Source organism: Grampus griseus, assembly GCF_964374135.1.
Source record: "Grampus griseus genome assembly, chromosome: 2".
Lineage (NCBI taxonomy): Eukaryota > Metazoa > Chordata > Mammalia > Artiodactyla > Delphinidae > Grampus > Grampus griseus.
The window spans coordinates 45454866-45481477 of NC_139018.1; the positions used below are offsets into that span (position 1 = coordinate 45454866).

The 26612-nt window shown below is 40.4% G+C and overlaps 1 protein-coding gene across 1 annotated transcript; it reads left to right on the top strand.

Annotated features, from left to right (window-relative positions):
• Window positions 1–874: 874 nt before the first annotated feature.
• On the top strand, window positions 875–25495 carry TBPL2 (TATA-box binding protein like 2; the record flags this gene model as incomplete). Its single annotated transcript, XM_082647254.1, has 7 exons — window positions 875–928; window positions 3397–3863; window positions 4648–4735; window positions 6735–6826; window positions 10192–10359; window positions 13790–13884; window positions 25419–25495. The coding sequence occupies 7 exons, from the start codon at window positions 875–877 to the stop codon at window positions 25493–25495; spliced, it is 1041 nt and encodes a 346-aa protein (XP_082503380.1).
• Between the last annotated feature and the right edge of the window lie 1117 nt (window positions 25496–26612).

The window sequence follows — 26612 nt, forward strand, 5'->3', positions numbered from 1 at the left end:
AAGGGAAGATGTATTTTATGTGTGCGTCTCCACGTACATTTTGAAATATCTTACATAAAAGGTATCAATTATATTTATAGAACCATTCCGCACATGTAAGTTCTTATGAACGCTGAGGCACTAAAAATTAAAATAATTTCAAAAAAGGGGGAAATCCTCTGATTATTTGGTTTTACATTACCTTCTTCAGCTGCATCAACCCTAACTGCAGCAACACATTCTTTTATATGTGGCTTTAGACTGAATTTAGACTGGAAAAAAGCCAGCTGGGATTTGAAAGTGAGAAGTAATTGTGACATAAAAGTGCAACACCTGACTGGGTAAAGCGCTTCAAATTCCACTCGCTCTGCTCAAGAAAAGAAAAAAATTATCTTTAAAAAATTTATTTTCTCACTGTCCAACTCGTTCACCTTTCATGCTACGAACACCGATACCTTTTCTCCTGCAGGAGGCAAAGGCAGCACTCGCAGGTGGAAGGAGATCTCCAGATTTGCAGGCCGAGTTGCTTCTCAGCTGTGGGCGGGTGTGGTGACAGCACCCCAGTGAGGAGAGTCTTCCCCTCCCAGCCCCAGCTCTTCTTCCCTTGCTCGAGACCCGTGGGCCCCTTGCTGAGCTCCGCACCCAGCTCCCTGGCTCAGCATCTATTCCCTCGCGCCGGCTACAGGAGCGTGGACTGCGCAGGCCCGGCACAAAGGCCCCGCCCAGCCCCTGGTCCCCGGATCCCCGCCCCCAGCCCGGGCCACGCCTCGCCACGTGCGGCCGCGGGCGGATAAACGGCTTCCGCGCCCCGCGCGCCTTGTCCCAGTTAGCGGCAGCTCGATTCGCGCTGGCTCTTCCCTTCGATTCCCAAACCCCTCCAGTGAGCCCTCCGTCCATGGAGGGGGAAGAAACGTTCCTGGAGCTCTTCCTGGCCCGGTGCGCCACCCAGGTGAGCCTGGAAGCCGCCACCACGGTCCCAGAGTCAGGGTCCGCATCCCGCCCCATTGCTGGGCGCTGGGTGCTGCGCACTAAGGATTCTGCCTTTATTTTATCTCTCGTAAAACTCCTAGCGACCCTAGGAGGTGGGCTTGATTATCCCCGTCTTTCAGTTGAAAAACATAGAAGGTTCGAGAGTTGAAATAACTTACCCAAGGTTGCCAACGGAGCTCGAACCTGGTGTAGTATGAATACAAATTGGAGGCACTTGTGGCTTCTTTCAGTTTGTGATTCTTACGTTTTTTGGGTTTTGTTTTTTAATTTAAGAACTGTAGAAACGAGAGGAAGGAGTCTTCAAAAAGAAAAGCGAGGGAAAAACTTTCGGCCGGCGGGGTGGTGTCGGATTCTTTTTTTTTTTTTTTTGCGGTACACGGGCCTCTCACTGTTGTGGCCTCTCGCGTTGCGGAGCACAGGCTCCGGACGCACAGGCTCAACGGCCATAGCTCACGGGCCTAGCAGCTCTGCGGCATGTGGGATCTTCTCGGACCGGGGCACGAACCCGTGTCCCCTGCATCGGCAGGCGGACTCTCAACCACTGCGCCACCAGGGAAGCCCCGGATTCTTTTTTTTGTTTTTTTAAATTTTATTTATTTTTGGCTGCATTGGGTCTTCGTTGCCGTGCGCAGGCTTTCTCTAGTTGCAGTGAGCGGGGGCTGCGCTTCGTTGTGGTGCACGGGCTTCTCATTGTGGTTGATTCTTTTGTTGCGGAGCACTGGCTCTAGGTGCGGGCCTCAGTAGTTGCAGCACGTGGGCTCAGTAGTTGCGGCACACGGGCTTAGTTGCTATGCGACATGTGGGGTCTTCCTGGACCAGGGCTCAAACCCGTGTCCCCTGCATTGGCAGGTGGATTCTTAACCACTGTGCCACCAGGGAAGTCCCCGGATTTTTAAATAGACAATGATTAGCAATGAGGTAGAAATAGTGAAGTCCCACAGCGTTTAACATTGCAAAAGGAGAGCCCACGCTGGAAAGGTTCTGAGAAAGATGAGTTAATGACTCTGCAAAGACAGTTTAACAAAAAGTTTCTTCAGGTATAAGGCCAAGGATGCAGGGAATACTCTGTAATCACATTCTCTCGAAAGGAGGCTGTCAGGGTTCCACTGCCATAAAACATCCCCCTTTGATATCTTGTTGCCATTGCCTTAAATTCCTTGTTGAAGTTTAGTTCTTTGGGTGGAGGCTTTGTACCCTGCTAAAATGCCATAATGGGAGAAAGGAGGGGAGACACTGATAGTTGCAGGTATTAGTGCTTTAGTGTAAATTGGCTGATGGAATCTTTTCTGGCTAGAACAGAAGAGGCCAAAAAAACAATGGAGAGGAATCTGGGCCATTGTCCCCACCTCAGTGTCCCTCAGGGCCCATCTGTGGGATGGGGGTGGAGGGAGTTAGAGACTAATAACATAATTCAAAATGAAATAAGGTCAAATCTTATTTCCAGAGAATAAATGCATTCTTCTTAAAGTGTTTTCTTCTAACATTTAGTCACCCCTGCCATCTGCTGGACTTGTGGTAACAGCACAATTCAACAGGATCTAGCCAGACACTAGCTAAATAGCTTTGTGATGGAGAAGATGCAGCACAAGGCACTGGTGACTGTTCAATTGTCAGAAGTATGATCTTCTAAGGGATGAGGTTATCCTGCCAGCAGTGGTCAAAATCTAGAATCCAGGCCTGCAGCTTGGGTGAAGTGGATGGTAATATATGTACCAAGGATTTTTTTCCATAACAAAGGCCATGAATTTTACATTAGCTGCTTCCCTCAGTTGCACACCTCTTTCCCTCGGTTGATGATAATGGAAGTTGAGCAGCCTTCCCCGGACTGGAAGTATAATACATTGATTTAAAGTAGTCTTGCCATTTAAATTTCAATAACTTTTTCCCTATTGCACATTCACGTAAATGGAATGATTTCTTTTCCTTCCTTTGACTAGAAGAAATAAAGATGGCTCCTTGTGGAGGCTTGATTAGCACTCAAAGCTATCTCCTCAGCTTCCTTCACTTACTGTTCTTCTCTTTAAGATACGAATTTAAAACTCCAAAAAAATCTTTAAATCAACTTAAGGAGTACAGAAAATCTGTACTCTTCAAAGTACACACAGTTTAGAGCATGGTTGCCAAATTGCCTCAGTTACAAAATTGGATTTAGAGTGGCAACTTACTACAGGTCTAACCAAAGTAGGGAAAACATTTTATGAAAAATGCTTTTTCTGCATTTTAAGATATACTTTCCTGTTTTCGTTAAGTGTTGTAACCCTACAGTAGAATTTTAATGATATTTTGTGGAAAGAGCAGGGCATGAATATAAGCTACCTGAACTGCCTCATCGTGAACACACTGCCTGCCAGCCAAGGTGGCATCCCTTTGGTGTGACATGATGTTCTGTTTGTTGTGTTTTGTTTATCTGTTTTGGGAATGGCCTAGGATGACCTTGCTCCACCCAGATCACCCCTGCTCAGCCCAATTGTGCCTTATGATGTGTACATACCTAATTCATCCAATCCAGAGACTATGTTTAATTCACAGCTTGAAGAAGTCACAGAAACATCTGGCAATTTCTCATCTGTGGATCTTAGCTTCCTACCAGATGAGCTTACCCAAGAGAATAAAGAACAGACTGTCATTAGAAGCAAGCATGAAACTGAAGAAAATTGTAAAACTAAAAGTTGGCAAAGTAGGTTGCCATTACCCAGCCAACAGGACGTTGACCTGGCCTTAAACAGCAGCAGTGGGTCAAATTCCCATTCACATCTCCACCCTGGTGATGCTGGTGATGCTGACTCAGCCCAGCCCTCTCCTGAGAAACCACACTCCTTGCCTCTGGCATCCATAACTCCCATGACGCCAGTGACCCCTGTTTCAGGATGTTCTGGAATTGTGCCTCAACTACAGTAAGTTGTTGTTGTTGTTGTTTTAAATGGGTGATGCTTCTGAGTACACATTTCATCAATATATTCCTGAATGGGATGATAATAGTGTAGGGAAGAGAATTTCAGATGTCATTTTCCTTGATTTTGTTAGTTCGTAATGGACTTTAGACAGTTTGGTTATCTGTAAAATGAAGCAGTAACTCTTGATCTCCTAAGAGGGAGTTAAAGGTGAGTATACACATTCTTGAAGGATTGTATTGTTTATAGTAAAGCACCGTAGTTGAACATTGTGGCTGGAGTTGGAATAACACAAAGGATATAAAGATGTAAAATTGAATTTGATTTGCAAGTTGATTTGATATTGTGATTTCTATTTTGAGACATTTTGAAAAAGGTCTAAAGCTTAATTTTAGTCAGCTAGTCAGGAAATTTTAGAAAAAGATTTTTTGTTTGTTTGTTTGGCCTTGTGGCATGTGGGATCATAGTTCCCCGACCAGGGATCAAACCCGCACCCCCTGCAGTGGAAGCGAGCAGTCTTAACCACTAAATGTGTTATTATACATTTCACATTTAGAATAATTCTCCCCCAGGAAGTCACCCAAACCTATGAAATGAGGAAGTTAATACGTTTTAATTATTTTTTACTTTTCATATCTGGTATAACTTAGGTTGACTAATTTCTTTAATTATTATTTTTATTTTTTTATATAGCAGGTTCTTATTAGTTAACTATTTTATACATATTAGTGTATATATGTCAATCCCAATCTCCCAATTCATCACATAGGTTGACTTTTTTCTTTAGGAATATAGTTTCCACTGTAAACCTGGCCTGTAAATTGGATCTGAAGAAAATAGCTTTGCATGCAAAAAATGCAGAATATAACCCAAAGGTAAGATTTCCCAGTAATTTTTTCCACAGTTAGGTTCTATTTAGATTTTCTTTCCTTCATATGATCATGATATTGACTCATTCCTTTGTTTTTATTTTTTAAAAAGAAAAAATTTGTTAGTGAAAAGCTTTTGGCAACACAAGTTTAATCGGCTCATTCTCTGTTTTGAACTTATAAAAAAAAATCTCATTTTCTGTGCTGAATACAGTAATTATTGAGCAGTTCCTAAAAGTTCTTTCCCTTGTCATTCAGAAAAACCTTTCAGTATGACTATTTTCAACCTGACTATGGAAATGCTAACTTTCTTACAATGTCATCATATTCTTGGAAATAATTTTTTCTAATTTTTGTCCTATCTCCTGACACCTGTGTATTTTTCCATTTACAGTTTCTCTTACCTGAGAAAGCTCAATTGTTTAAAGTGTAAAGTTCAAGTGTAAGATTCAGGGATTTTTTGTTTTCCGTCAAAGTTTAATAAAATCTATTCTTTTTTGTGTCCTCCCAAGGCCAGGCATCCCATTTTCAATGGTCTATTTACCTAGGAAGTGGATTTGTTAATTCAATCAACATTTAACAATTTGGTGGGCTCTGTACTTAGTACAAAGATGAGTGAGGCCTGGTCCCTGCTGGGAAAAAGTTCACTGTCTTGGGTGGGGGAGGATTTATGGAGTTAGATGAAAAAGGCCATATTAGTCGGAACCCAGAGGACCTTGCCAACATCAGCTATTTATGGATTAAGTATTTGTTTTTCCTGTTGTGTAGTGTTGTTGCTGACCTCTGAAGTGTTACCTGAATGTTACCGAATGCAGCTAAGCTTTCCTATTTATATTTCATGTAGCCGGCTATGATGAGGACAGAAAGGCAATGATGAGCTAGGATTTTTACGGCTGTAGCTATGATGGACCACACTATTGAGCAATCAGCATTTTAAGCATATTTTATTCTCTACCATCCTCTGCTCTCCTCTCAGTTTGGTATACACAATCTGTCCAAACTTGGACTTGACAGCCAGAAAAATTCTGACTTGGCACTTAAGCTGCCTTAAGAATTTAACAAAATGAATGCCAGGTGAGAGCACTACCTTTTTAGTGAACACCTAGAAAACATTAATAGTCCTTGCTCGGCTCTGTGTAGTGCTGACTCAGGGTTCTTTTACTGTTAACACTTCATATCTGAAATTGCCAGTCTGGCCTTTGAGTGATCTGTTGTCCTGTGGAGTGGCTCTAACCCATGGAACTTTGGTCTTGCATGGTACCCACCCCAGTTTCCTTCCCAGCTTAATGGGGGAAGTCGATGTGGCAGGCCAGTGGTTCTCAGCCCTCCCCTGCGTCAGCAACACTTGGAGGACTTACCAGTGCTGCCGGCCTGGGGACCACATTGAGGACTATGGCGGGCAAGAGCTTGACAAATCAACTTTTTGTCATTCATCTTCAGAACGCCTATCAATATATGTATTCTGTTCTATATTTTGGCTGCTTTTTAGTACATTCTAGAGTCTTGGCAAGGCTGTAACATGCTCCATACTTTTTTTTTTCTCAAAGAGTCTTTGAAAGAAAAGTATATCAAAGCAAAAAGCATGGAGTCTGATAGTCGTGGTTTTAAATCTCAACTTAACTGTTTCCTGTATAATGTTGGAAGTTAAATAACCACTTCGTTTCCCTGTGCACTAAATGGGAATTATAATGGATTCAGCTCAGTCCTGTCATGAGGTTAAATGCGATAAAACCTATAAAGCTCTTAGCATAGGGTCTGAAATATAACAGGTACTAAAATTTTAGCTTTACTATTATTATTCTTACCTGTTTTTTCTAAGTATGTACATTTTAGAATCATGATCGTTTTGTTAACCTTAACGTGGGAGAATAGACCCAGACAGGTTTTAGTTTTCCCATTAAATTTCAATTTATTCAACACTGTTTTCATGTCCAGCCCAGCTGGTCAGCTGGAATAGTGTTAACCCCTAGCAGAGGCTAATTGTCCTTTTGGCTTCTGTGTGTAGAGGTTTGCCGCCGTCATAATGAGGATCCGAGAGCCCAGGACTACAGCCCTGATATTTAGCTCTGGGAAAATGGTCTGCACAGGAGCCAGAAGGTAAGAGAAGCCGTCCTCCCGCACTACCAGACAAATAATTCACTATGTGAAACAAGGAAGGGTGGCATTAAGGTTCTAAAACACATCGTAGAAGCAAAATACTTTGCTAAGGAGTTAAATTCATGAAATGCCCAATTTGGGGTTAAAAACATTCAGCCTCATAATACGGACTTATATCCCACTTTACAGTCCCCCATAGTGAAGCGGGCTTTACTAGGCTATTACAACTTGTTTCTAAGGTATATTTTAAAAGAAAAAAAAAGGCTATAGTAGTGGTAAAGCCTGTTATAAACCTGGGAAAGAAGTTCTTGTGTATTTTCCTCATTGCAGGCAGAAGAATGGATAGAACTTTTTACAGGAGGGAAATTAGACATTTCTTGACCACTAGCTTGAGCATTCACTCAGGAGGCAATCTCTTACAGGCTCATCTTTCCTGGATCTCATGCAGAGGTAGCCATGTGCTGATGTAGATCCTTTCACCACAGAACTAGTGGGAGAGCTGCTCTTCCCTCTAAGTGTTGGAGGATGAGTAGGAAGTTATCCTCCTGAAAGATAGTACCAATTTCTCCTCGCTCGAGAGATGCACCTAGAGTTCATTTTCTCTGGTAAACAGTGGGTGTTAATATTGTATTTTATATTTGCTAAATTGATTGGCAAAAAAGTTGTTTTAATCACATTTCTTTTGATTTAGTAGTGAGACTAACTTTTCATAAGCATATAAACTATCTACTGTATCTTTTGCCCAATATTCTATGGAGATATTTGTCTTTTGGTATTTAAGTATTTTCACCATTTTATACCACAAATATTTTTCCCATATTAATGTTAGTGGTATTTTATGGGTTTTTTTAATGCAATTTAATTTTGTGTGTGTACGGTTAGTCTATCCAGCTTTTTTCTTTATGGTTTCAGTGTTTGGCTTCATGCTTAGGAAGGCGTTCTCCACACACAACATGACATAAGTATTGACCTCCATATATTTTTCTGGTTCTTTTCAGGTCCTGCTTTGTATTGAAGAAAGGAGGTTAATGTTTTGACTCATCTAGAACTTTCTCTGGATGATAGAAATGTTCTGTATCAGTGCTGTCCAATGTGGTAGCCTTTAGTCATATGTGGCTTTTGAGCACTTGAAATAAGCTAATACCACAGAGGAACTGAACTTTTTATTTAATTTTAATTGATTTTAATTTAAATAGCCACATGTAGCTAGTGGCCACCATATTGGGCAGAGCAGGTCTAGAATTTTACTTCAATATAAGATCATTTTTTTCAAATGCCCAGTCAGTGTCCCAGTACATTTATAGAAGAATCTATTTTGCTGTATTTCTCCTCCATCTGTTTTTACATGTTAAGTTCTTTACCTGTGTCTGAGTAAGTTTGTGGCCTTACTCTTCTGTTGATCTGTGTATCCTTTGACCTAGAAATCTCCATTTTTAAGTCATTTTTGGACAACTCTGCAAGATAACTACAAGGATGTTCATTTCAGCATTGTTTAAAACAGGGGCAGAGGGAACAAATTTCTAGCAGTACAGTTTTGAATAAATCATAAAATAAAATTATTTAGCCATGTATAGTATATTGAGTTGGAAGGGTAAGTTGTGGGAGGGGAGAACACACAGATTCATGAGTGTTTTTTTCCTAATTCATGAGTTTTTGTTTCCTATCTGAATTTATTTGGTTCCCAAAATCTGATAGTGAAAGCTTGGATGGTGAGTTCAGATTATAAGAGATATTTGTTATCCAAATCTATCTGGTTGTTGAATTTTGGATAGAGAGTTGTCAAAGTTTGGTTAGTATAAGAGATATCAGAATTATCTCCAAAAATTTAACCAAACGTATTCTCTTTAGTTGTAATAATCAGAGTTTGCATAGTGCAGGATACCTGCCTTTGCACAGAAAAGTGCAGAGGAGCCAAATTTATCAGTGGTAATTACCACTGGTGGTGAATTTCAAGGTTCTTAACCTCTTTTCTAATATTTGTACAAGAAAATGTATGTAGATTTTAACTTAGTTGTTTGAATGGGAATTTCTGTGTGATACAAGAAACTATAAGCCTATGCAAATTCTTGAAATTTGACCTTATAAATATTAGCACTATGGGAGATGTAATGGGTCATTTAGGCAAAATGTGGTTTTTCAAAATGGAAACCACTTATTTCACTGCTGTCTTGGGGACACGGCCTTGCTAGGGACTTTTCAGGAGTTGGTAATGGATGAGGAGAATCAACATGAAATGAGGTGATGTGAAAATGGCACAGTGTTGTGACAGATCTAGATTGGAAAGAGACTCTACCGCTCGCTCCCTTTTGTCCAGGCAAATAAGTTCAATCTGGCTTTTCTTTAACGTATTTCTGATTTTCAACTTAAAGGTGGGGATAACCCATAAGAGAGGGTGGAATTCATAGGATTCACCCACCAGGTGTTGCCCCTGTTTGGCAACCCCTGCTACTCACTGTTTTTATTTTGGCAGTGACCATTGAAAAGTATCTGACGAAAAATAAAGCCCCAGATCTCAGGATTTCACATTCTCTGCCATGGATTTAAGGGTGGAGTAGGACAAACATTTAGAAGAACATAGCCACACAGTTGGATGAATCTATTTCTTTCTCATATTGAGTATGAGTTGAATGACAATTGTGTGAGAAAACCTGAGCAACATTGGGCAGATTTTGAGGTATTTTCATGTTTTTTTTTAAAGTATATAATTTGTCCCATAAAGTTCCAAGTCCTGGCATCCTATCTATGCCACTCAGCTGGCACATAACTTACTTCCTCGTGTTGATTTTTTTTTGTATGTATGTATGTGTCCTTATTTTTGTTACTGCTGTTCCCATCTAAATGGTACACACCTTTAGACCAGAAGCATGATTCTAAAACCTTAGTGAGCATCACAGTCACTGGTGGGCTTGTTAAGACATAGATTGCTGGGCCCCAACCCCAGAATGTCTGCATGTCTGATGTGGGACCTGGGACTTTGCATTTCTAGCAAGTTCTCAGGTGGTAATACTGCTGCTGGCCTGAGGACACTTTCTGAGAACCAGCGGAATAGTTAATTTCATCTAATAACACTTAAAACAAGTAAAAGAAAAAACTACCTTATATGTGAAAGATGGCAAATGAAGACAAAAATCTGTTTATGATTCAGTTCAACAACTGTACATTGTACCATACCCTTTTCTAGGTGCTAGGGACAAAAGTAGGGGAGGTAGGTCCTTCTCCTCAAAGTCTATAGCTTCCTAGTATACACTGAAAGATAAGCATGGTACATATGCTAAAAATACAATCAGGGAAGTGTGTGAATAAAGCCCAGCTAGTTAGCGGTCGTAGTGATTAAGACATCTTTAATTACATTTGCCGTTCCCCAGCGAAGAGCAGTCTCGACTTGCAGCAAGAAAGTATGCTCGTGTGGTGCAGAAGCTGGGCTTTCCTGCCAGATTCCTCGATTTTAAAATTCAGAACATGGTTGGAAGCTGTGATGTGAGATTTCCTATTAGGCTGGAAGGTTTGGTGCTATCCCATCAGCAGTTCAGTAGGTATGATTGTTGCATAACTTAACTTTGAGTTTCCCAAGTTATTAAAGTTCTATTATGGGCTGCTTATATAATGTATTTTTCAGAGAAATATAATTTTTTAAAAAACTACAGTAAGTGAAAAGGTTAAGATGCTATACCTAAGTCCTCACTGGTTACCATGCGTGTCCAATCTTCTGCAATAGTGGTTCTCAAAACTAAATTGCATAGTAATCACCTGGACAGCTTATCAACACACATTCCTGCCTGAGCTGTGGTATGCAGAGATTCTGCTTGAATTTGCAGTTCTAACAAGCTCACAGGTGATGCCAGCGCTGCTGTCCAGAGGCCCACATCTTGAGACCCCCTGATGTATAGATTTCTAAACAAATCTGGCTGGGGTGTGGTGGCAGTGGCCAGAAGAGCAAGGGGTATGGCATGGATGAGGTAAGTAGGAAGGGCTGACAGCTGGTGAGGGGAGAAAGGGCTGGAGAGAAGATGAAAAAAAGAATGGCCGTAGCACGTTCTCGGAAGACAATCCTGTCTAGTTTTTGTCCTGTTGAGTTTGTTCAAGGGTTTTCTTTTTCTGTGTGTAGCTGTAGCCCCCACTATTGTTTTTTCTTTCATGGATTCATATTCCTTTGGGAGTATCTCTAGGCTGCCTGGCTTCTTCACACGTAACGTCTCCATCTCAACAGCAAATGCGCTTCCTCCTCCCTCAGCTGCTTCGGTGCTTCTCCTAGCCTGCTCAGGCCCTCAGAGAGCTGTGATGGAGGGTGACTGACAAACACCAAATGCCGCCACCCCTTGGGATATACACTTGGGCCAGGGCACTTGAACTGCCTTCGAGTCACAGATGCTCTTAAATTTTCATGATCTAGCTTGAACTGAAGTCCTTTCATTCTACTTTTCCGTCCCTTTGCCTTTGAGCAATCATTCTGTTTATAGAGAGGGATCACATAGCTCAGCTTTCTCTAGCATTTGTGAGCTGACATTTGTTAGCTCTCCTTTGAGACATGACCTAGACAGAAGTTAAAAATTGCCTTTTTCTTCCCCTGACTTTCCAAAAAAATTTGTTCATTCTGAGATTTAGCTTTTATGATACTTTTCAGGCAATATTTATTTTCACCTTGATTATATTTTCTTTTTTCCTCTGCCTCAATTTTCTTCAGCATAGGCTTATTAAGTGCCTAGGAGGTACCCACTGAGTTCATTGGGAAGTCCCCCACGCAAGACATATTGCCTCTTTATGTGTCCTTTTCTTTCTTCAATCTTGGAATAACTCATAGATTCATAGTAAAACCTTCATTTTTAAGAGTCTCTCAACTCATGCTTCGTCTTATCTTCCAGATCCTCAGCCTCGCACCTCCTGTCTATCTTTCTTGGAACCAACTTTTTCTGAACATGGGAAAGATGTTACCAGGGTCTTTTTCCTTTCGTAACGTTCACATTTCTAGTTGTGGCCTTTTCTTTTTCACTTAAAGCAGTTCCTTTAACATTTCTTGTAAAGCTGGGTTGGTGGTACTGATCTTTTAGCTTTTGCTTGCCTGTAAAACTTTTGCTCTCGCCATCAAATCTGAATGACAGCCTTGCTGGGTAGGGTATTCTTGGTTGTAGCTTTTTCCCTTTAATCATTTAAAATACATTGTGCAACTCCCTTCTGGCCTGCAGAGTTTCTGCTGAAAAGTCAGCTGTGATAGCCTTATTGGAGTTCCCTTGTATGTAACTTGTTGCTTTTCCCTTGCTGCTTTTAATAGTCTCTCTTTATCTTTAATTTTTGCCACTTTAAAAAATATTTATTTATTTATTCATTTGGCTGCATCAGGTCTTAGTTGCAGCACACAGGATCTTCGTTGCGGCATGCGGGATCTTTTGTTATGGTGCATGGGCTTCTCTCTAGTTCTGGCATGCGGGCTCCAGAGTGCATGGGCTCAGTAGTTGCAGCGCATGGGCACAGTAGTTGCGGCACAAGGGCTCTGTAGTTGCAGTGCGTGGGCTTAGTTGCCCCACGGCATGTGGAATCTTAGTTCCCTGGCCAGGGATTAAATCCACATCCCCTGCACTGGAAGGCAGATTCTTAACCACTGGACCACCAGGGAAGTCCCAATTCTTGCCATTTTAATTACAGTGTGTCTGGGTGTGGTCCTCTTTGGGTTGATCCTGTTTGGAAGTCTCTGTGCTTCTTGGACCTAGACGTCTGTTTCCTTTCCCAGTCTAGGGAAGTTTACAGGTATTTACATACCAAAGACTTTTATTTTCTCTTTTCCCTTTTAGTGTCATAAGATTTGGCTGGAAGATTAGATGGAAACATTTCTTCTGTGCCCCAGACTTCACTTTCTTGGCTCGAACCTTGTAGTTCCCATAGAAGTTTCCCAGGGCTCCAGCTAATATCATTGTGTCCCCAGTGTCCAGAAGTGGTTTGTGGGTAGAAGTCCTGACAGGCTTTCTGCAGTAAGATAGAGTGATGTCCCAGGAAGACATGTCCACCTGTAATGACCTCCACATGCTTCAGATAGGTAGCCTCACCACTGTGATACATCTTGCTGGTGCCAATAAGAAGTTTCACATCTGCTGTGGTATGGGTCTTATTCATTGCAGAATGGAATGGAGTTTTTCTTTGTGACCTGGACTCACCCTTTAAGTGCAAAAATTCACGTGTATTATATATAGTGCTCCATTTCTCAGATTTCTTCATTTTCTTATATCTCCATTAGCCATTGTTTTGAGAATAGTTTTATTTCATCAACTTCTTCTTAACTACTGACTTCTTTTTTAAGCTTCTCAGGCCTTTCTAGGAATCTTTCCTCTTCTCTCTGGTGGAGTGTGGGGAAGCATTTCTTAGCCCAATCATCCTTTGTTCCTCAGAGAAACCAGCTTACATTTAATAGTAAATATGAGTGAGTTACTATGTATAGGAACAAATCCTGAATTTTTAAAACTTGGGATGGTTTAGTTTTCTTTCTTTATACGGCATCTGTCCAAAGACAAATTACGGTGGTCTAGAAATTTTTTTAGGTCCTAGCCACTAAAAATGTTAACTTTAGGAGTTTATAAATACATACAAAATGTGCTCATTATTGTAGAACTTGGAAAATTTGGAAAATGTGTTATGTATTTTTATTGATAGACTTTTTTTGACAGATGGAGAATATTTAACTAACAAGATCTTAAAACATTGGATCTGATGTCCTAAATTATGTGGATCTATAGCTTAATTTCTAATTTTAGTGAAATGATTTTCACTTGGAAAAATATTATGACCAAAAATGAATTCTATTCTTGACGGCCACAGAAATTACCTAGGACACTCAAGACTGCTTTTATCAAGATGGTCAAAAGGTTTTTGGTAAAAAAGCTTTTGAAAACTGCTTTTCAGTACACACTGGGTCTCAAATATTATGAGAAAGTAGTTGAATAGTGCTATTTTTAAACTTTTTCTTTTATATCTTAACAGTTATGAACCTGAACTGTTTCCTGGCCTTATTTACAGAATGGTAAAACCACGAATTGTGTTGCTTATCTTTGTATCTGGAAAAGTTGTGTTGACAGGTAAGTTCTAAGATTCTGACTTTCATAAAATTCAATAGCTATGTGTGTGCTTTGCTTTACCTTTTAAATAGCTTTATGCACTATTATAAAGCAATTCTTGGTATTTTAGAATACCTGGAAAAAAAATGAAAAGTAGAAAGAAAGATAGCATCACCCATTGGCCCCAATAGTCAAACAATATAACTTTTTTCCATGTTTTTATGTCACTTTGATATGTATATACATCTTTACATCCTGGCTTTTAACATTATAACATATGTAGCTTAACTCATTGTTACAAACTCTTGATGAAGGCTTTTGACGGCTGAATAGTGTTCCAACAGAAGGGTCAACAAATCTTTTTCTGCAAAGGGCTAAATACTAAATGTTTTAGGTTTTATGGGCAGTAGAGTCTCTGTCACAACAACTGAACCCTGTCATTTTATTGTGAAAGTAGCCGTAGACATCACATAAAGGAAAAGGCTCTGAGGTGTGATTTTAATGTAATTCATTTAATTTACATATATCAAGTAATTTTCTTCCTTTTCTTCTTTTTTTTTTTTTTCCCCAACCATTTAAAATATAAAAATCAGTCTTAGCTCACAGGCTATACAAAAATCAGGCAGCAGACTAGGTTTGGCCAGCAGATCCAAGTTTCCCGACCTCCATTCTAACACGTTATTCCATCAAACTTACTCTCCCATTGTCAGGTGTTTATATGTTCTTTCTTTGCTGCTTATAAATGACACAAAACTTCGGCTGTTTTTATGTGTGGGATCATTTTATTAGTGTAAATGCTCAGAAATTGAACTTTTGTTTAAGGATTGGACCATGTTTAAGGTTCTTAGTACAAATTACTAAATTGTTTTAAAAAGGGTTATATATATATATACATAGAACTGTATATATATACAGTTCTCCTATATCATATTTACATTCCTACCAGCAATGTTTCTTAAGTGTCTTTTACGAACCTCATCAGCATTCAAAACAAAAATGTACAAAAGAAAACTTTAACTACATAAGTGAAAGTGATCTCACTGCTTTAACCTCACTGCTACTCAGAACTAGAAATTGATCACTTTTCAACATATCCTGTAAATAGCATTTTATCTTTTGTAAATAGTATGTACATAACTTACTCCTTTCTTGTCTACTTAGTTTTTTAAAATTTTCTCTATTTTAATTTTTAAATTTTAAAAAATTTTATTGGAGTATAGTTGATTTACAATGTTGTGTTAGTTTCAGGTGTACAGCAAAGTGATTCAGTTATACATATACATATATTCATTCTTTTTCAGATTCTTTTCTCATATAGGATATCACAGAATATTGAGTAGAGTTCCTTGTGCTATACCATAGGTCCTTGTTGGTTATCTATCTTATGTATAGTAATGTACGTATGTTCATCCCAAGCTCCTGATTTATCTCTACCACCCACGTTTCCCCTTTGGTAACCATAAGTTTGTTTTTGATATCTGTAAGTCTGTTTCTGTTTTGTAAATAAGTTCATTTGTATCATTTTTGTAAAATTAGATTCTACATATGAGTGTTATCATGTGATATTTGTCCTTTTCTGTCTGACTTACTTCACTTAGTATGATAATCTCTGGGTCCATCCATGTTGCTTCAAATGGCATTATTTCATTCTTTTTTATGGCTGAGTAATATTCCATTGTATTTATGTACTACATCATCTTTATCTATTCCTCTGTCGATGGACATTTAGGTTGCTTCCGTGTCTTGGCTATTGTAAATAGTGCTGTAGTGAACACTGGCGGGGGGGTACATTATCTTTTTTAATTCTGGTTTTCTCTGGATATATGCCCAGGAGTGGGATTGCTGGGTCATATGGTAGTTCTATTTTTAGTTTAAGGAACCTCCATACTGTTCTCCATAGGGGTTGTACCAATTTACATTCCCACCAACAGTGTATGAGGGCTCCCTTGTCTCCACACCCTCTCCAGCATTTATTGTTTGTAGACTTTGATAATGGCCATTCTGACCAGTGTGAGGTGATACTTCATTGTAGTTTTGATTTGCATTTCTCTGATAATTAGTGATGTTGAGCAGCTTTTTATGTGCTTTTGGCCATCTGTATGGCTTCTTTGGAGAAATGTCTGTTTAGATCTTCTGCCCATTTTTTGATTGGGTTGTTTGTTTTTTTTGACATAGAGCTGCATGAGCTGTTTGTATATTTTGGAGATTAATCCCTTGTCGGTTGCTTTGTTTGCAATATTTTCTCCCATTCTGTGGGTTGTCTTTTCGTTTTGTTTATGGTTTCCTTTGATGTGCAGAAGCTTTTGAGTTTAATTAGGTCCCATTTGTTTATTTTTGTTTTTATTTTCACTAAGGATTTGTATGAGTTCACCATAATATCGAAAGTAACTACTTTATTTGTGACTTTTTCCAGGTGACTTATTTTTACATAAAGAAGGTTTTTAAAATTCTTGAAGTAAATGGTTGAGACTCTTTTCCTTATTCTTCTCTGCAGTAGTTATTTCCACTATTTTATCTTCCAGGTCACTTATCCGTTCTTCTGCCTCAGTTATTCTGCTATTGATACCTTCTAGAGTATTTTTAATTTCATTTATTGTGTTGTTCATCATTGCTTGTTTCCTCTTTAGTTTTTCTAAGTCCTTGTTAAATGTTTCTTGCATTTTCTCTATTTTCAAGATTTTGGATCATCTTTACTATCATTATTCTGAATTCTTTTTCAGGTAGACTGCCTATTTCTTCTTCATTTGTTAGGTCTGGTGGGTTTTTACCTTGCTCCTTCATCTGCTGTGTGTTTCTCTGTCTTCTCATTTTGCTTATCTTACTGTGTTTGGGGTCTTCTTTTCGCAGGCTGCAGGTTCGTAGTTCCTGTTGTTTTTTGTGTCTGTCCCCAGTGGCTAAGGTTGGTTCCGTGGATTGTGTAGGTTTCCTGGTGGAGGGGACTAGTGCCTGTGTTCTGGTGGATGAGGCTGGATCTTGTCTTTCTGGTGGGCAGGTCCACGTCTGGTGGTGTGTTTTGGGGTGTCTGTGGCCTTATTATGATTTTAGGCAGCCTCTCTGCTAATGGGTTGTATTGTGTTCCTGTCTTGCTAGTTGTTTGTCATAGGGTGTGCAGCACTGTAGCTTGCTGGTCGTTGAGTGGAGCTGGGTCTTTGTGTTGAGATGGAGATCTCTGGGAGATTTTCGCCGTTTGATATTACGTGGAGCCGGGATGTCTCTTGTGGACCAGTGTCCTGAAGTTGGCTCTCCCACCTCAGAGGCACAGCCCTGATGCCTGGCTGGAGCACCAAGAGCCTTTCATCCACACGGCTCAGAATAAAAGGGAGAAAAAGTGGAAAGAAAGAAAGAGGATAAAATAAAATCAAGTGAGATAAAGTTATTAAAATAAAAAATAATTAAGAAAAAAAATTTTTAAGTAAAAAAAAAACCGGACGGACAGAACCCTACAACAAATGGTGAAAGCAAAGCTATACAGACAAAATCTCGCACAGAAGCATACACATATACACTCACAAAAAGAGGAAAAGGGGAAAAAATAATCTATCTTGCTCCCAAAGTCCATCTCCTCAATTTGGGATGACTCGTCTATTCATGTATTCCACAGATGCAGGGTACATCAAGTTAATTGTGGAGCTTTAATCCGCTGCTCCTGAGGCTGCTGGGAGAGATTTCCCTTTCTTTTCTTTGTTCACACAGCTCCCGGGGTTCAGCTTTGGATTTGGCCCTGCCTCTGCGTGTAGGTCGCCTGAGGGCGTCTATTCTTCGCTCAGACAGGACAGGGTTAAAGAAGCAGCTGCTTCGGGGACTCTGGCTCACTCAGGCCAGCGGGGAGGGAGGGTTATGGAGTGCAGGGCGAGCCTGCGGCGGCGGCAGAGGCTGGCGTGACGTTGCACCAGCCTGAGGCGCGCCGTGCTTCTCCCGGGGAAGTGGTCCCTGGATCCCGGGACCCTGGCAGTGGCGGGCTGCACAGGCTCCCGGGAGGGGAGGTGGGGAGAGTGACCTGTGCTTGCACACAGGCTTCTTGGTGGCGGCAGCAACGGCCTTAGCGTCCCAGGCCTGTCTCTGGGGTCTGCGCTGATAGCTGCGGCTCAAGCCCGTCTCTGGAGCTCCTTTAAGCAGCGCTCTTAATCCCCTCTCCTCGTGCACCGGGAAACAGAGAGGGAAGAAAAAGTCTCTTGCCTCTTCGGCAGCTCCAGACTTTTTCCCGGCCTCCCTCCCAGCTGGCCGTGGCGCACTAACCCCTTCAGGCTGTGTTCACGCCGACAACCTCAGTCCTCTCCCTGGGATCCGACCTCTGAAGCCCGAGCCTCAGCTCCCAGCCCCCGCCCTCCCCGGCGGGTGAGCAGACAAGCCTCTCGGGCTGGTGAGTGCCGGTCGGCACCGATCCTCTGTGCGGGAATCTCCCCGCTTTGCCCTCCGCACCCCTGTTGCTGCGCTCTCCTCCGTGGCTCCGAAGCTGCCCACTCCGCCACCCGCAGTCTCCACCCGCGAAGGGGCTTCCTAGTGTGTGGAAACCTTTCCTCCTTCACAGCTCCCTCCCTGAGGTGCAGGTCCCGTCCCTATTATTTTGTCTCTGTTTTTGCTTTTTTCTTTTTCCCTACCCAGGTACGTGGGGGGGTTTCTTGCCTTTGGGAGGTCTGAGGTCTTCTGCCAGTGTTCAGTAGGTGTTCTGTAGGAGTTGTTCCACGTGTAGATGTATTTCTGAGGGGAGGAAGGTGATCTCTGCGTCTTACTCTTCGGCCATCTTCCTCTGCTTCTCCCGGAGACTCTTTTCCATACCATTCTACTGAAGTTTACTATTTTTGCCTTATTTTGTCTGACTTTTTCCACATTTTAGTCTCCTGTACCAGGATGAATACCAAGTTTATATGGTACGAGCCACATTGATTATACCCCACCCCCAAACAGCTAGCTAGACATCTTAAAACTACATTTCTCCTCATTATTAACTTGTGATGACTCCTTTTGACCTTTATTTTTATATATGGGTCTGTTCTCCAGTCCTGCCTTTGCTCCAGAAATATGCTATGATAATCCTATTATATTTATACTATATTGTGGTTATAAATGTGCTTTCATTCTAGTGGTCTCTATATCTGATAGGGCCAGTTTCCCCTCTTTATTCCCCTCTTTATATCCCCAGTTCTATTTTATTAGCTCCTCTCAAGTATTTATTCTTCCAAATAAACTTTAAAATTTTATAACATCTTGCCTCATCTAAAACCAATTGAGATTTCTGCATTAGCTGAATTAACTTGAGAAACTTTGTATCACTGAGCATCCAAAAACACGGAGTATCTGTTGGTAAGTCTTCTTTTAGAACTCAGTAAGCTCAGTAAGTTTTGTAGTTTTCTTTTCTCTAAAAAGTAATCTAATGTGTCTTCAAAGTGGGGAAAGCCTGTTTGGAATTCAAGAGCCTTTTGAATACAGCAAAGCTGCAATTCCTCAGATGCCACCAATATAGTGTCTGGAATAATTAAGACCTCCTAGTGACTGACATAAAGTTTCCCTCTATACGTTCTGAAGGAAGGGGAAGAAGTCTGCAAAGTAAATGGAATAGAATAGATATTGGAGGCAAATATAGGCCCTACTCAAGGGAGTAAACTTCAAGACCTTTGGAAGGATGCTTTCATCTATGTGCTATGTATTATTATGAACTGTCTTATTAAAAGTGCAAATTGCCAAGTACAGGCTAAGTTCCTATTACAGGTACACCAGAACAAGTTTCTTTAAATATTCTTAATTCAGACCAACTTTCTTACCCCAAATTAAAAGGAAAAAAAAACTTTCATGTGCACATTTGCTAGAAGTTTCAAATCACACAAGTAAAGGATTGTCAACACACAGTCCAGAAGACCATACAGTATACTTCTCTTAAAATTTGTTAATGCGTTCAGCCCAAAGAACAGGCAGAGCTAAATTTCTTCACTCTTGTAAGACATAGATCATCACTTTTGTGAAGAGGCGGAAAGAGATATATTGATTGAAATCCAAATTTCTGCTTATACGTATTGTGAAGTAAAAGCTAGCCAATGTCTTACTACTAAAATATGGATAATTACCATCTATTGAGTTTTTTTCCCCTGTTTATGCCATATTGTCTTAAAGTACTTTACCTAGAACAACATGGCTTAGGTTGCTTTTGCTCCAAACCTAGAGACAAATGCTCCTTATTCCTTAACCTTAGTTACCTAGACTCTTTTCACCTGCAAGTGGGTTAAAAACTCAAGGACCCAATTTTGGGTGTACACCTGGGGAAAGGGATCAAAGAGGCTTCCTTTTAGCCTTGACTCTAGAACTTCAGCTGGGGATGGTCGTGTAGAGCAGCCAGTGGAGTCCTAGAGGCTCCCATGGTCTAGCCCAACATGGCAAGACTCTGCAGAGCTGTTTTAACATCAAGGTCCCAACAAGGGTAAGTAACTTTTGCCTAGAAAGTGTTAGAGTGTTGAAATTACAAACACACTTTGAATTTCACTGTATTAAATAGTGGATCCCAGCTCTCCCCTAGGTAGGAGCTGTAGAACACCAATGTACATAAAACAAATGGGTGGCAATTTGAAACTTTTGTATCACATGCCGCTTGCAGGGTCTTCGAAAATAATTTATCCTTGTAAAATTGTCTTGTTCCCTTGAGGTGCCAAAGCTGCAGCCACCATGTCTAAGGCTACATCTGAATGAATGGTTAAGTGAGCTGAGGCTCTACTATCCTACTTTGTCATGGTCCCAGACAGCAAACAGCGAAGGGACCTGGGTCAAGCTTAACACTGCTTTTCCAGGTCTGTGCTGCTTTTCTATGGCTAATGTGACATTTAGGACCAATGATTTTTCTCAAACCATGGTAAAATGAATAGTATAGCTAGGATCTGCTGCAACAATATACAATCAACAGCAAATACGTCAACTTTCACTTCTAAGATGAGACATAATAGAGTTAAGATATGTTGGGCACTCATGTGCCAGGCACTATGATAAGTAAGGGCTTTTATGTGGGTTCTGGTTAACTCTGTGAGGCTGTACTTAATATCTCAGTCTCCTCACCTGTAAAATGAGGACAGTGGAGGGCTTCTCTGGTGGTGCAGTGGTTGAGAGTCCGCCTGCCGATGCACGGGACACGGGTTCATGCCCCGGTCCAGGAAGATCCCACATGCCGCTGAGCAGCTGGGCCCATGAGCCATGGCCGCTGAGCCTGCGCGTCCGGAGCCTGTGCTCCGCAACGGGAGAGGCCACAACAGTGAGAGGCCCGCGTACAGCAAAAAAAAAAAAAAAAAAAAAAAAAAAAATGAGGACGATGGAGAGATCAAGTAACCTTAACAATGTCAAACAGCTATACGTGCTGCACATGCCTGGCTTCAGAGCCCACCATCTTCTCGTACTCACCGTCCCCCAGCTCTTTCGATGTCTGTGAAAATGCCTGTGTGGTCTTTGGGGCACCTTCCTCCTAATCCTCCTTGTCAGCTAAGGAATGGTAAATACTCTCTTAGTGGTGAGAGGCAGCGGGTGTGTTGGCTAAGAGGCTGAGCTCTGGAAGCCAATTGTCTAGTTTGAATCCAAGCTTTACCATTTATTGGCTATGTTGACCTTGGGTGAGTTTGTTCTCCACCTTGATTTCCACATACGTAAAAGTCGGGTGCCCATAGAAGCTACCTGCTAAGTGTTATGAGGAGGCAGAAGAACAAGGCGTGGCGTACAGTAAACATGGTGTAAACGTTAGCTGTTATTACCTCCCACTCTTCTTCTTTTTTCCCTAGCATTCAAAAAGGTGAAATTTTGCTCTCATGCCTTGCCCAGATGATAGGAATATGAAATTTAAAGAGGCTTTAGAAAAATACTTCACGCACTTATTTCCTTCCAGCATAAAGAACGAAGAAGCTGGATCTTTGTTACCAAGGGTCACTCTCAATCAGTTAGATGTCAGTGGTTCTTGGAAATGAGTAGGTCAGAGGGCAGCATAAAAATGGCAAGACTTAATAGTGAGTGGGCCAGAGACAGAACAGGATATCCCCGTCAATCATTACTGGGAATCCACCACTAATAGTGACTTAGTATATACTGTAAAATGTATACCTTGAGTGATTAAATGCTGGGGGTTTTTGCAATTTGTAAGATTTTCGTGCACACGCGTATGCTATCACTTGGAAAAATAAGATGTGTAGTTGTGACTTGGTATAAGAATAGTATTGTAAAATCCAAGTAGTATTGGAAAGTGATACTTGGGCTGGCTAAGGGGTAGGGATGAGCTTACAAACCTTATCGACAGGTGATAGATATTTAAGAAACTTTGGGTGCCTACCAGGTACATATTACTGTTTTGGGTGCTGAGGATGCCAAAGCAAATATAACATACCCCTCATCTGGCAAAAATCCTGCCCTGGTGAAGAAGAGAAATTACGTGATACTGGTTCTCACAGAACCAAATAATAAGCCATGTGTTCGTGGGCCAGCCATCCCAGCATCCCTAATCCTGAAGTACATTCTTCTAGGACAATAATAATGGCTTAAATCTTGTTAAATGTTATGGTTTGCAAAGGACTTTTTGCAAAAACTTGCTCATGTAACCCTTATAGTAACCCTATGAGAAGGCTGTTTTCCTTATTTATAGGTAAGGAAATGGAAACTCAGAAGTTAAACAATCTGCCTGTGATTTCAAACCTAGTTAGTTGTAGACCTTGCATTTGAGCCCATATGGTTTGATCTCAAGCCAGTCCTTTCTCCAATGCACCAGCCACAGAATTTCTACCTCATTTGCCGCAGTTAGGAATGGCGTTTATCCCCCAAAGTGGTGGTCATCGTTACTTGAAGGAAAGGACTGGTAGGTTTTGCGTAAAAGACAAGGGTCATATATATAATCAGAGTCTGGTGCTATAAATTGGGATGTTTGATTATAGATTGATTATTAATAGGACTATGGGGACAATTTAGGTTTCCTCAAAATTTTTATGCCAATATTTCAGTGAGGAGATATTTCACTAAATTGACCGAATCCCCTCATTGGGATTTACAATTCCTGGCAATGTTTATTTGATGACTTTTGGTGTAAAGGAAGGAACACTGGATACATGAGGTCTTCCCTCATAGCTGATACTCATGATTCAGGGGAACTTCAACTTCTTAGGCCTCGTTTTCCCACACAGGAAATAAAAAAATTGTACTAGATAATTTCCCTAAAGCCCTTTTGTGTCTAAAGTTGTTTTTCTATGATATAAAATAATGATCACTCTCAATGTCCATTCCCTCTTGGGTGATGGGTGTTTTCTACTCTCTAGGGGATGCCAGAACGTTATACTCTTTTGGGCTTAAATGTAATGCTCTTAGGTATGATTTTTTTTTTTAAGTGTTAAGAAAAAAACCCAAAGTACATGGTTACCCAAAATGCTGGACCTAAATACTCTGTTACTCAATTAAATATAAAAAGAACCTTAGTTTAGGGGAGGGGGGCATTGGGTGAATGTGTGTGTGTTTGCTATACCTATTATACTTCACTGTCTCCCAATTAAAGCTGTTCTGTTCAAATGTATCCAGAAGCTGAAAAAGTCCATCAAACCAGAGGCAGAGAGTCTTTTTATAGTAGTGTTTTACTTAACTGCTTCCCCAACTCACTTTTTGGTTTCTACAAAACCAATCTCTTAAGAAGCTAAAATTTTAGTGCTATAATTAAAATTTGCTGAGACTTAAGGGATTTTTCCTACCTCAGAGGTACAGAGTTTCTGTTAAGCATGTCAATAATTCACCTTCCTCCCCACCCCACATCTTTGAGGGTGGAGACTCAGAGTAAATTCTTTGGCAATGAATAAGTAACTTGTTGCCCTTATCTATCCCACCCCCTGGTTTTAGGCTTATAAGTACTTCATTTTTGATTCTTAAATTTTTTTAAATTTATTGAGGTGAAATTCAAATAGTACGAATTTAACCATTTTAAAATGAACAATTGAGGGGCATTTAGTTCATTCAGAATGTTGTGCAACCACCGCATCTAGTGCCAAAACGTTTCCATTACTCCAAAATAAAGTCCCATGTCATTAGGCAGTTTTTCCCCATTTCTCCCTCACCCTGGCCCCTGGCAATCACCAGTCTTCCTTCTGTCTCTGTGAATTTACCTATTCTGGAGGCTTCATATAAATGGAATCATACAATATGTGACCTTTCATGTCTGGCTTCTTTCACTTAGCATAATGTTTTTGAGGTTCATCCAATTGCAGTATGTATCAGTGCTTGATTCCTTTTTATGGCAGTATAATATTACATTGTATGTATCTACCACAATTTGTTTGTACATTCATCTGTTGGTAGACACTGGGTTGTTTCCACTTTGGGGCTATTATGAATAGTGCGGCAATGAATATGCAGCTACATGCCTGTTATTTGTTTGAGTACTTGTTTTCAATCTGAGGGGGTATATACCCAGATACCCAGGAGTGAAATTGCTGGGTCACATGGTAATTCTTATTTTTACATTTTTGAGGAATTGCCAAACTGTTTTCCATAGTAGCTGAACCATTTTAAGTTCCCACCAGCAATGTATGAGGGTTCCAATTTCTCAGTCTCTTTGCCAACACTTGCTATTTTCCATTTTTTAAATTATTATAGCTCATCCTGGATTCTGAATCCTGATTTCTACCTGCTTCTCAAATCTGGTGATCCTCATTTCGGTAATTCCCTCTCACTAGTCCCATCCTTCAACCAGATAACCACTTCTCACAGGTTATTCCTGCTCTCTCACTGAGCCTTCCTCCTTGTTTATAGTTCTCAAGAACGAGTCTTTACCAACTTAAACTACCTCCATTTTTCTTCATACTAACAGTTTTTATATTTTCATTAATCTCCTTGCCTCCTGCCCAATAATATCAGATAATAGTTTCCCGATTAGCTGACAGTTCCACATAAACATAAATACCACCAGTCCTTAACCCTTAGCATAATGTGTCTGCATAGCTTTGAAAGGGGGAAGTTAGTAGTGGTGGTTGGTGGTGAGAGATATGAGTAGGGCTGACTGATAATCTCTTTCAAGGTTGGGGACTGTCTAATTCACGTTTTCATCCATCTTAACTCCTAGAGCAGTTATAATTAAAGAGCTCTTGAAACTTTAAGGGTAACAATGGTACCGTTTTCCCCTCTAATAATCCCTTCCCATATACTGAAATTTAAAACTTTAGAATAGTTTGTATCAGTCAGTATTAGGGAATCAGCATGTTAACTAGACATGAGTAGATCAAAGGAAGTTCCTTTTGCTGGTAGCTAAGTGCCCACAGGTGCTGATGAAGGTCATGTTCTGTGGTCACATTCATGACACACTGAGAGATAACATTTCATATTTCATACTATGCCCTAGGAGGCCAAAGACATACTGATACTGGAGAACTCTGCTCTAGGGTATGTGTTTGTGGGAATGTAGCTGTGGTCACCAAATTCTTTTGTCTTTACCAGGAATAAATGTCACTTCTCAGGTACACCTAAAGAGATGTTATTGTATTAAAAGTAACTGGAGATGACAATGAAGTTTTAGTCTTAAGAAAATTTTAGTATTGTTTTTAATGATTATGTAAACTTGGATTTCTTTATAGGTGCCAAAGAACGTTCTGAGATCTATGAAGCATTTGAAAACATCTATCCTATTCTAAAGGGTTTTAAAAAAACCTGAGTATATCATTCAACGTCTCACAGTATGTTGGTTTGAATATGTGCAAAAGCCCAAGCACAGAAACTGCTGGATTATAGATATTCCATGCACATTTTGACTTCAGTTATTAAAGTGTGATTCTGTATGAGTAACCATGCCTAAGAAATGAAGAAACTTTTTTTTTCAAAATGACTCGTGTATGTTATTTTTAAAATGGAAAAAGTAAACTTACTTCAGAATTTGAAAGATTTAGGGCCTTGCTAGAATGATACTGTAACATCATTAAAATTTAATGCTTTGCTCTTGTTAAAGATGTAGTACGTTAACATGTGTTCTCTAAAAATACATAGCAATATATAGAAATTTCAAATAACTGCATAAAACAGGATAGAAAATTGTCTATTTTTTGCCTTTTTAAATATTGAGTAGATGATCCGGGCCATTGGGTACGGGCCTGTGAAGGATCCTGTCAGAAGACAAATGAAACATGGAAGTCTGAAAACTTAAGAAAAATTAAATAAACATCTTTTTGTTTGAAATGGTCAGAGAAAATTATTTCTCTCCCTTAAAAATAAATCTTAAACTTTCAGGAACCATTCAGGTTTAGTATAAGGTCTACTTTGAAAACAGTTTAGGGATTTTGGGCTTTTTGGAGGTACTTTTATAATCCTATGTAATTGTATTAAAATAGACCAGATAAGACTAAGAGGCTGGAGCAAAGAGCTCAGCTTCAAGACCTAATTAGGTTGTGGAATCAGCCGCATTTGATGGAGAGGTGGAGATTAACAGGGAGGGATGGGCTAACAGGAGTCATGGCCCTTGTTCCCAAGTGGGCAGTGATTGTCTTTCACTAAGATGAGGAGACATTTGTGGGGAGGGAGAGTTCAGGGTTTTTTTGTTTTATTTGTCTTTTGGCGGCACCGTGCAGGCTTGTGGGATTTTAGTTCCCCGACTAGGGATCGAACTGTGGCCCTCAGAAGGGAGAGCTTGGAGTCCTAACCACTGGACTGCCAGGAAGTTCCTGAGAGTTCAGTTTTAATTTCAGTTTCCCAGTTGCTGAGTTTGTTGGTGGTCACTGTACATTACTTTAAGCCTAGTGTAGGCAGTTATGAATTTGGGGGTATGGAACTTGGGAGAG